The 12,134-nt window shown below is 38.7% G+C and overlaps 1 protein-coding gene across 2 annotated transcripts in view; it reads left to right on the forward strand.

Moving 5' to 3' along the window:
- The window catches only part of alk (ALK receptor tyrosine kinase), a 453,640-nt gene that overhangs the window by 376,525 nt on the left and 64,981 nt on the right, over positions 1-12,134 (forward strand). For both annotated transcript variants that reach the window (XM_066675096.1, XM_066675104.1), the window contains 3 exons: positions 985-1,085; positions 5,403-5,569; positions 8,595-8,689. In XM_066675096.1, the coding sequence (XP_066531193.1) occupies positions 985-1,085; positions 5,403-5,569; positions 8,595-8,689 (363 nt within the window). The remainder of the gene's footprint in view (positions 1-984; positions 1,086-5,402; positions 5,570-8,594; positions 8,690-12,134) is intronic.

Consider the following 12,134-nt stretch of genomic DNA (forward strand, 5'->3'; position numbering starts at 1 on the left):
TAAATACATTTCAACATGAATAACTGATGATATCTTTCCCATTAAAAGTGGCTTATTGGAGGATATTTATCTAGAAACTTTTACATGCAGCATTAACTCACTCAACCAGTCACTGTTGTCTCTAGTCTAGCTCAAATTGCAGGTGTATTGTTCTGTTATTAATCTCAAGATTTATTATGCAGATATTATTATGAAGTATTTAGTAAATATTATGTGACCACCATGTTGGTGGATCGGTGCTAGGATCTTCAAAGGCAACTTAAACTGACATTCGAGCTGTGTTTGAAAGCATTCAAAGTTTTAACAACATTTAAAGCTCAAAAGAAAACATAAATATGTGTGTATATATATATATATATATATATATATATATATATATATATATATATATATATATATATATATAATTTTTTTTAACCTCATATCACATTTCGAAATAAGCTTTTGGGAAGTTTATATTTATATCTTGAGTTATAAGACTCAAACTCCAGAGGGTTGTCACATTTGATATAAAAAACCAAATACGTGTCCAAATACCTCTGTGTTTACATAATTTTATGACATCTTTAAACCCTGAGCATCTGGATGTAGCTGCAGTTCTTAACATAACTTGCACTTTGGTATCATTTTAGCAGGTGAACAGTTTATCACTGTAGAATTTAATATTTCATAAAAATGTCTACATAATAAGTAAGTAATTACTGTGTAAAAAGCTTGCAGTTCATGAGTTTAAACTGATGTCAAAGGGTTATGTATTTTAATTAATATATATATTGTTAACTCTTATCATTTTTGACTCTCTGAGCATACATTGAAGTGAGTTTAACTTATAGGAAAGTCTTGTCTTTATCCTCTCTGATTTTATTTATTTATTCATTTATTTGTTTATTGATTTATTTTATTGCTATGTATTCTTAGCCTGGGTTCATTTCTTTTGGACTTGTTTTGATGTGTATTGTGTACGTCTGTCGTGTTGTCTGGCAGGGGCTGTTTTGGCTATAGAAAGTCAATCCAAAGGTCAACGGGGGTCAGTAGTTGTGCGGAGTCCACTCTTCCTCTACCCTCTGAGGAATGCCCCTTGCATGGTAAGGAGTGTCATTATGAATTCAGCTGGCAGACTCAGTCCTTCAGCACCTTGGGCTTTGTCTGGACCTCAGAGGATATTATGTTTAGAGTATTCTCTTTAGGCCTTTTAATAATGCCAAGAAATAACCTCTTTCCTATAAGCCAAGAGGCAGCAATATACAGGTTGATTAGCAGGGCACTAAACTAATCACTGGTTTATGTTATATATATCGTTTAGGAGGATGCATACTGGGCAAAGGGCTGGTCAGCAACACAAGACAAGGAGAGTTGATTAATGCGGCAAATCCTTGTTTGACAAAATCTCATGGCTAATTAAAACCAGTTGAATAATTCATTCCCCTTATTCTCTCCTTCTTTTCTATGATGAATTACACATATAGCACGTGAGCGTTTATATAAAACTGAATTGGCTTGCTTTGTGCCGCAACAAACTATTTTGCCCATATTTTGCTTCCATTCTGTTAATCCACACACTTTTTATTAAATCTTGTGTCAAGGGCCAAGATTATATTGGATCTAATTTTTTTTTTTAAGACGGATTGCAAAATTACCCTTAACTTGTTGTAATGAATACTGCCAGGGCTTGATCAAGTCTAATGAGGTTATCGTAACACTCTAATTTTAATGGAATTCCAATGCAATTAAAGGGAAATCTGGCAAGTGAATGTAACATGGTAATGCCTTTGTCCTTCCAAAAAATTAGCAAAGCCAATCTCCACTCTTTGGCTCGTGAGAGAACTGTGACAGACCCCTTCCCCCTGTGACTACGATGCAAAAACAGACTATACATTTGTGAAAAGGTGAGAAGAAAATAAATACAGGGATGTGAGGGAAAGTGGATGGGAGAGAGACAGGGAGAGCACAGGGAAAGAAAAGGAAACGAGAGAGAGAGAGAGAGAGAGGGAGAGGGAGAGGGAGAGGGAGAGAGAGAGAGAGTCAGATCTGTGAAATGGTTATGGAGAAAGCTCAGGGCTGAGTTGGTAGGAACAGAGGTCAGGGCTGAGTGCTGTGTGTATATGGAGCACAGGGCTAAGTGTTTATGGACAGTTCAAGGCTAAGTGGGTAGAAACAAAGGTCAGGGCTGAGTGCTGTTTGTGTATGGAGCACAGGGCTGAGGGTTATGGACAGCTCAGTGAGAATGAACAGAGGTCAGGGCTGAGTACTCTGTGTGTGTGGAGCCCAGGGCTGAGTGGTTATGGACAGAGCTCAGTGCTGAGTGGGTAGGAACAGAGGTCAGGGCTGAGTGCTGTGTGTATATGGAGCACAGGGTTGAGTGTTTATGGACATAGCTTAGGGCAGGCAGAGGGTAGGCATTGTACGTGTGAAGCTCAGGTCAGTGTGCTAGCACAGCAGGCCATGACAGCAGTTTGGCTCAGGCCCAGAGACGAGGCACGACTCTAGATTAGCGCTTTCATCCCTCTCTCCTTGGCCAGTGCTTCTTGTCTGAGTGCTGGAGCTGGAGAAAGTTCACTTGCTCTAACAGCTGGCCATGTCACGCTCCGCAGCAGGCAGCCACACACTCTGCAGAAGGAGTGGTAATAGCTCTTTCATCACTAAATTACTGTACGCCAAAGGGCTGTTTGAGGAAGCAAGATTAAACTTCATTTGTGCTCTGTGGGGTGGCAGGGGGTGCACCAATTGGAAATCGGTGGATAATAATATTTTAAAAGTTGTGATAATTATAATTTATATTATTATTATTAATTGGCTAATTGTAGCTGTTAGGTTTTTTTAAAAGCCCTTAGGGGCCAAGGACGATTTGATAGATTGAGATCGTCTGAAAATGAAAAGAACCTGGACTGGTGTGTAATAGGATTAAATAAAACTTTCACTTTCACAAGAAACAACTTAAAGTGTTATTTATTATTATTATTATTTATTTGTTTTTTAAATGTGAATTAATATTTTTACGAAATCAATTTACATTTAATTATATGGTGTTAATCTTATGCTTGCTGTTTTTATTTACATTTAATTATCCATTATTAAAAGCTACAATCTTAAAAAGGGACAATGTGATTAATTGCAGCAGATTATTATTATTTTAAATCAATCGACAGCCATGCTAAAATTATATATAATTTCATTAAATGCAAAAGGATAAATATACTTTCAGAAAGATTGTCACTCTGGTGGTACCTTTTGCTGTGAATGTGGTAGTAAAGTTATGTTGATTACATATGCCTCGTTTCATCTCCAAGACTTATATTATGTTCTATTTTACACAATTATCTAATGAAAGATTACAAATACTCAACTCTCTTTCTTGAGAAGAGAAAGTCATGGACATTTAAGGAACACAACTGGACTTTAAAACCACTGTTGTAACTTTAAAGGTACATTTACAGTGTTTGTACCTTACTGAACAATAATGTATCTCTACCGTACCTTTTTTTCCTGAGAGTGTGCAATAGAAATAAATAGAATTTATTTTCTGAAAAAAAAAAAAAAAGCTTTGTTAAACCAATGTTTGGTTTCTTTAGAAAATAAATTCTTATTTGAAATTGATGGGTTTTTAAATCTCATTTACTCAGGAGCATAAAAAATGTAGTTTTTATTTTTTTGTTTTGTTTTTACAGTGAGTATGTTGTAGGGATTGTTGGTGGAGCAGTGGAATTCCCATAGGATCAGGAATTTAGCCTCCAGCTCTTCATGTATGTGGTGGTGTTTTTATCTGCTATGTTCTCCTATGATATCCTTGCATTAGGGTATGGACAAATGTGGAGTGTGGATCAGTTGCGTTAATCTCATAATAATAATTGTGTGTGTCCATTCAGCCACTGATATATCTCACATACCTAGTGTCCATTCTGCTTGTAATACTCCACAGTAAAACTGTAAGAAGGGTATCAAGCAGTGTAAGGTCAAGGAATGTGATGCTTTGGTTCTGGAACAATATTGTGGCAATAAAAATGACAACCTGGGAGGGAGGGCACGGGAGGTAGGAGTGATTTTGTTTCTAGCCTTTTATCATCAGTCACAAGCATAAAAGAAAACAATATTCAACAAACCTCCAGGCTGTGTCTGTTTTCCTTGTTCTTCTTTCTCATTGTCCTCAGCTCTCTTTGGCCCTTCGTATTGGCACATTTTACCATGGGTATTTTTTGAGAATGCACCAGTGATTCTCAGGGTGAGAGGTGTCATGTGGCAGCAGCCCTGCAATACACTACACCCTCAGAAAAACAGTACAGTGAAAATGGCTCTTTAAGATACAACAGTGGTGTTAAAGTCCAGCTGCGTTCCTTAAATATGCATTCAATTCTATCCCCCAGAAGGAGACGTAAACATGTGTAAGCTTTCATTATAGAACTGTGCAACACAGAAATACAATATTTAAGTCCAGGAGTTAAGAAGTGGTGCATGAAATAAGTTTATAATTAATCAACTTATGTAATCTACGATTAATAGAGAATATTGGCTTTGTCCAATTAAAGACTTGTATGGTTTAGTTTACTACATCATTTGAAGACATCAGCTGTCCTTCACGTCATGTGAACGTTTAATGATGAATGGACCAATAGAAATGCTCCAAAATTACTTGGAATTAAATACTTTTTTTCCACTCACTTTCACTGAAAGTTAAGCAGGTTTATTCCTTGTTCTGTTAAGTTACTATTTTGGGAGATACATGATTTTAATTGGATAGCGACGATATGGCACATTTATGTTCCCTAACTAAAGATACTGAATATGTACCCGTGAGCGTACCACAACAGTTTTTGGTTCTAAGCTCTGCCTCCCATGGCAAAGTAATTTCTCCCATGGTAAAATTTAGCTGTTGTATGCTGGAACACACCACACCTTGAATTCTAGTGTCCTTAATACGACAAATTTTATTACGTAGAACTAAAACTAAGATAAAAGCAGCAGAAAGTCTATAAAAAGCCATTCATCCTCCAGGGACTCAGGACACTCATTTATACAGAAAGAAAAGAAAAATATAAATAATACTTCAGTCTTACATCAGTGTTACTATTGAAGTATAATCTGATACATTTTGTTATTTCATACCTTTCTTATTTGCTTAGTTATTCCTATTAGCAAATTATATTTTATTTTGTTGGAAATGTTATCTGAGGTTTTAGATTTATCATTATGTGCTCTATCTTAAAAACACAGTAAAAGGGATAAAAAATAAATAAATAAATCAAATAAAAATCTGTCTACTCCTTAGAAACTTTGCTGATACATGCCCTATAAACGTATATAAATGCTCAGCAGTTTTGGAATTGCTACTCTTGTGCTTAGACAAGATGTCCTTCTACGATTACTTGAGTCATTAGGACCTAGACAACTTTGCCCTCCTCTGCATTCAGGTCCAGTTCCAGGTGTGTGGGAACCCAAGAGGTGTTCTGTCTCTGTGGATCCTGGAGAACAGCACTGGACCCGATAGCCAAAGAAGCCTGTGGAACTCAACCGGTGAAGCCAAGCTGGACAGAGGCTGGAGATTCATCACTTTCCCATTGTTTGGACTGGTGGACTCGTAAGTCCAGTTGTAATTTATCCTGTTTGAATTTCAGTGGCTCTTGGTTGGTATATTCTGGCACTTATTTTTCAGACCTGTCTGTGAAGCACACTGTAGATTACCACATATCAGCAGGCGCACATCTCATTCCGAACACATAAAAGGTGGAAATCACTACAAGCTGCATAAGTGGCTTAACAAGGAGCAGCTTTCAGTCTTTTTCCCAATGTAGAACATTTTTTTTCCTTTTTCTTCCTAATTTGCATTAATTTTTTTTTCCTCTTCTCACTAAAACCTCACATTCACCCTGAAATCTTAATGAATCCCACTGGGGCCGGGTCTAAGCTTTGGGCCTGGCCCACCATATCACTTACTTCTAAAGAAAAGGAAAGAGTGAGAGAAGAAAAGGAATCAATGTGGATGGGCCTCTGCATCCAACCACACTTTCACTCCAATTAGCAAAGGCACTTGACTTGTGAGAGTGCAGAGAGGAGAGGAAAAACAGGGGCTCGTTTCATCTCTGTGTGCTTCATTGGACTTTCCCTCCTTTACTGCCTGAGCTTTGCTAATGCTGGTCCTCGGAGAGTGATTAAAATTTCTTTTTTGGATCTCCCTCTTATTATTATTCTGCATTGCCCTTCTCCATCTTCTGTAACTCTCTGTCATTATTGATCATTCTACAATTGGGTGTCTTGGGCTAACATGACCCTCTCTAACATGCCTGGAGAGGGCCCCCAGGTGAGACCCCCGACCAGAGCAGATATTAGTTTTCTTTTGTTGAAATCAAAGTGGTGCAAGGGAAAGGTTCGGTGTGTTATAAACGCTGCTTTCAAAGCACAGAAACTGCCGACAGGGTGATCATTTGGAACATCTCTCATTCTAACAGACTACACCTGACCCCTTATGTATAATGTAAAGCATTTGGAAGAAGATGAGGTGATCTCGTTTTAGGACACTGGGTTCTGTTTAAACACTTCCCTCCTGTGAAGTTTAATCAAATTACATATGTAATCAAATAGGCCAAGCCTGTCAGCGCCATTGAGTATACACCTGTGCTTTGTAGGTACTCCACTTACAGACAGTAGTCCACCTGTTGTTCTGCGTACCTTATTAGCCTTTTTCACTCATAGTCAGTACCTCCACAGGTCCACCACAGAGCAGGTGTGATTTGGTGGATCATTCTCAGTGCTGCAGTGACACTGATGTGGTGGCAGTATATTAGTGTTTTGTTCTGATACAAGTAGATCGGACACAGTAGTGCTGCTAGAGTTTTTAAACACTGCCCATAAATATGAATCTGGTGGATTCCCATCTAGTGCAGAGAATATATGTTTATTCATTAATTCATTATCTGTAAACACATATCCAGTACAGGGTTGCAGTGGGTCTGGAGCATACCCAGAATCTTTGGGCTCAAGGCGGGCACAAACCCTGAAGTGGGTGCCAGACATTTGCAGGGTGACACACACTCATACATTCGCTCAAACACCTATCGACACTTTGGAGTAGCCAAACCATAGGAAACCCACATGGACACAGGAGAACACACCAAACCTCTCACAGACAGTCACCTTCAAACCCACAATCCTAGGTAACCCTGGAGCTGTGTGAGAGTGACTCTACTTGCTACTTGCTGCGCCCCAATATAGAGAATATATTTTTTATATGTAGCACCGGTAAAATGACCAGTGTTGGTGCTTCTAGTGTAAAAGCCCTCAGTGCCACTGCTGGACTGAGAATAGTCCACCAACCAAAAAATATCCAGCTACGTCCCGTGTCCACTGACGAATGACTGGAGGACAACCAACGCAATCTGAAGCGAAGGATGATCTACACTAAGATTGGACAGTGAGTGGACATGTTTAAAAACTTGGGCAAATTTGTTGTGTCTAATCCACTCATAGCAGTGCAACACACACTAAGATACCACAACCACATCAGTGTCGCTACAGCCCTGAGAATGATCCACAAAAATAATACCTGCTCTTTGGTGGTACTGTGGGGTTCCTGATCATTGGAGAGTATGGTGAAATGGGAATAATAAAGTTTGCAGAGAATCAGGTAGACTACACTCTGATATTGTAGAACTACAACGTGCTCCTGTATGATCAGTGGAGCTGTTTAAAATGGTCAAAGAGTGTAGATAAAAAAGTCCAGTGTTCACTGTAGATTGGAACATTTCTGTGAAGATTATACGTCATTCAGACATAAGAACATTAAAAAATGTCAGATCCTGAAGTTGGATGGTTAATTCTGGATCATAAACACAACCCTAGTTGGTCCCAAAGGGATGTGGTGGAGCTCCATCCCTGTAGAGAATTGATGGCATTTTATTCATTCATTATCTGTAACCACTTATCCAGTTCAGGGTTGTGGTGGGTCCAGAGCCTACCTGGATTCATTGGGCGCTAGGCAGGAATACACCCTGGAGTGGGCGCCAGTCCTACACAGGGCAACACAGACACACACACATTCACACCTACGGACACTTTTGAGTTGCCAATCCACCTACCAACGTGGGACTGTGGGAGGAAACCGGAGCACTCGGAAGAAACCCACACGGACATAGGGAGAACACACCAAACTCCTCACAGACAGTCACCCAGAGGAAACCCACACAGACACAGGGAGAACACACCACACTCCTCACAGACAGTCACCCGGAGCGGGAATTGAACCCATAACCTCCAGGTCCCTGGAGCTATGTGACTGCGACACTACCTGTTGCACCACTGTGCCGCCTTTGATGGGGTTTCTTGCTATGTAATTTTTGTCTATGTTTGGCGTTGCACATTTGTATCTGTCTGTCTTTAACACCCTTTTGCCCCCATGTGGAATGCTAGCCATTTCCACTCAAGCCAAGTTAATAATCCTGTATGATATACCTGAAGATAAATAGTATATTGCTGAATTTTTTGCAGTGATTATATAGAGTTCATTTAACACTGAAACCATTAAGGAACCAGGAAAGATCAGCACTTACAAGTTTGCCTAATAATTATCAGTTAAATGCACATCTCTCTCTTTCTCACTTGCTCATCAGGTTCTACCTCCAGTTCATCGCAGACATTTCTCCTGACTCTGACGTGGCATTTGCTGTGGATAATTTCACTCTGAGCATGAACTGCTTCCTTGCGAGTGAGTACTCCTCTCTCCAAACTCCACTCCATCACCCCGAGGGCAACTCTGATGTTATTTGCGGAGCTTTGTCACTTTGATAACAAGTAGTAAAGTGGGAGATCTTGCTTAATTTTCATAATTATGTCTGTGATGGGATTTGAGTCTAAATAAAGCACATATTTATATATTTCCTCATTGCAACATGATATTGTACAATTTCCCTTTAATATGAAATTATACCCCACTGGCTTTGATGCTTCTAGTTGCTGGTCTCTTGGAACTAAAAAGACAACAGTAATCAACAGACATGCAAACTCTGTTTATAGCTTTAATGTCAAAGAAAGCTTTGGTCCTTTTGTGCTGTTCATTTAACTGTAACTTACACCATCTCTAGAAATGATCACGTATATTAATTAAAACAGCACTCCAGGTATTCATAATATTTGTTATAACTCATAACAAATTTGCTATGTTTGAACTGAAGAATGGAGAATGTGTGTGTATATATATATAATATAAACTCACACATACATTTTGGATGCAACATTATCCCCAAGAGCCGAACAAATCAATGCACTTGTTTTTGGAGCATTTTTCCTGATGGAAATAATAACAAATGCAGCAACAAAAAATTCTACTCTTTTGTAATTTTCCAAGTACTTACATTTTGGGTTATTTCTGTTGTATAACATGCCAAATGTCATATTTCATTCTATACAACAGTCAACAGAAAAAGACAACAGTGCAGGAGCATGTTTAAATTTTGAGTTTCAATTATACGTTAAACAAAGAACACTTTAAAACCTATTTATACACTTAATATATTGGCCAGCAATGTGATAATGCAAAATCATGCAAATTACACAAATAACCTCTAATGATATGCTCGTAATTAAACGTGTTTTGTTGATAGTAATCAAGGTTTAATCCTCTTAGAAGGAACATTAGTAATTTTGCCACAAGCATCCCTGAAATTCCGCTAGAACTCCTTCTGAGGCGCTCATCAAAACAGTGCATTTCGAATATTCCCCTCCTGTGTAACATGACAGATCTCTAGAAAACCATTTCAACCAGAAGTTCTGACTTCCTGCGAGTCAAAACATTGTATATGTTAAAGTCAATTCAAATGGCAGCATGACAACAGCTGCACAGTCCTGACCAAACACTTATCATAGATCTAAATTGTAAGTCATTGAGAATAATTACAGGCCTGGATTAAGCACATTCACATGTGAGCTATAACTCTGTAATACTGTTATTTTGCCTGTCACAAATGTGCACGTATAGAGCCATACATTCATCACCTAATTTTTCTATGTAAAATTTCTCATTATTTTAGCTTATGCTATTTACATATTATCTTATAGTATTTACATAGTATCATAATGACCAATAGAAAGTAAATTTACATTTTACATTTACATTTATGCATTTGGCAGACGCTTTTATCCAAAGCGACTTACAAAAGAGGATCTAACATTCGAACTACAGCACAAATTATACCAGGTACCTTACATTAAGTGCAAAATGCCAGGAAGTAATAAGTGCATTAAAGAAAGACATTCAGTGCAAGAGATACTCTCGGAAGAGCTGGGTTTTCAATGATTTCTTGAATGCAGAGAGGGTTTCTGTTGCTCTGATAGTGCTTGGAAGCTCGTTCCACCAGCGTGGTACCAGAGATGAGAATAGCCTCAACTGACCTGTACGGGGGGTTGGTTGTGTTAGTAGGCGCTCCTTTGAGGAACGGAGAGGGCGGGCGCTAACGTATGGTTTTAAGAGTCTATTGAGGTAGATGGGAGCAGAACCAGTGAATACTCTGAAGGCCATCATTAGTGATTTGAATTTGAAATCTACATTTTTGAAGATTATCTTATGTTTGGGTGGTGACATTTTGTTATTTGCATCACTTAAAACTGGAATGGTACCCTGAGGTACACAGAAGCTACACTCATGATTAGCAAACTCATTAAAACTTGCAAAAAAAGATCACCAAATGAGCTCCATGCAATAGGACATGCGAGAACTATGGCAGTATGTGTGGGTGGAGCTGGCAGATACAGAGGTAACTGTGTAACATTAGTACAGGTGTTCATTCATCAGGCAGCTTGACAACAATATATGTCTTTCAGTAAAACCAACATAAATATATATGAAGTTATCTGTTACACTTTCTAGAATGATATTCACTAAAGCAGATTGCATAACAACTGTGACACGTCTGAACAAGCCTCAAGGCTCTGTCCTTGGTCCCTTGTTATATATTTTCTATATGCTGCCCCTGGGAAATATTATTTCCCATGGCCCCAGTGTCCATTGCTATGTTGATGACTCACAGATCTGTCTTGGTTCTAAACACACAGAATCAGGAGTTAATGCACTGGCTGAACTCTGAAAAAAAACTGAGTTTTGATCATTGGTACCAAGTCGTCTATTCGATTGCATCCTTCCTGGGAAATACTCCAGTCAGCCCCTCCTCTGCTGAGAGAAACACTGGTGTCCTATTTGACCCAAGTCTGCGTACTTCTATCTTTGCAATATTTCTAATCTTTGCCCTATACCTCTAAAGATGCTGTGATCCTGGTTCATGCTTCCATTATATCTAGATCCTTCATCAGATACACTGGCTTCCAGTTTTCGAATGCCTCCACTTCAAACTCCTGCTGTTAACCTTTAAAGCCCTTCATGGCCTTGCACCTATCTCTGTTTGATTACATCCTCGTGTTCCATCTTGCAAGTTAAGGTCCTCTGATTCTGAAAAACTTTTTTTATGCAAGTTTCAGGCTTTTCACCATGGGTGGCAGGTCTTTTAGTGATGCTCCCCCCACCCTCTGGAATGCTCTCTCTTCAAATCTTTGCATTTCTACCTGTCTTTTCACCTTCACAGCTCTATTTTCTGAATAATTTCACTCCCTGTAATTAACAATAGTATTATTTTTGTTTTATAGTTTCCTTCATTTCTCCTGCCCTGACATTGTAAAGCAATGACCTTGAGTTCTGTCAAAGGCAGTATATAAGTGTAACATATTATTATTATTATTATAATTATTATTATTTAGTTAGTTTTGATTTATTGTTCAGTAGGTTGAGTAGGTAGAAAAGCCCTTGAGAGCTCCGGCTAACACATCAATGGCGGCACACTAATTTCAGAGCTCTGCCAACAACCGTGTTTAATGTTGTTTTTGGAAGCTTTCCCTCTTTAAATTACAGATAACTGTGGCATGACAACTCAGGGCAAAATATCTCGCAAATTAGAAACTGAATTTTCACCGGTTAAGAAGAAATTTAAGGACACCTCTTTCTCGCTGGAAGAACTGGATGCGGCCATCTTAAAAAGCATTAAGCAAGTGCTCCTCAAGCAACAAAGTGGGCTAAATTCTCTGATTCCCACGGCAGTAGCTGATGCTTTAAACAACGCTCTGTCTCTTCAACTAGAAAAACTTAAAAACGGAATAAAAGAAATTAC

The sequence above is a fragment of the Hoplias malabaricus genome, chromosome 1, assembly GCF_029633855.1.
Source record: "Hoplias malabaricus isolate fHopMal1 chromosome 1, fHopMal1.hap1, whole genome shotgun sequence".
NCBI classification, from domain to species: Eukaryota; Metazoa; Chordata; class Actinopteri; order Characiformes; family Erythrinidae; genus Hoplias; species Hoplias malabaricus.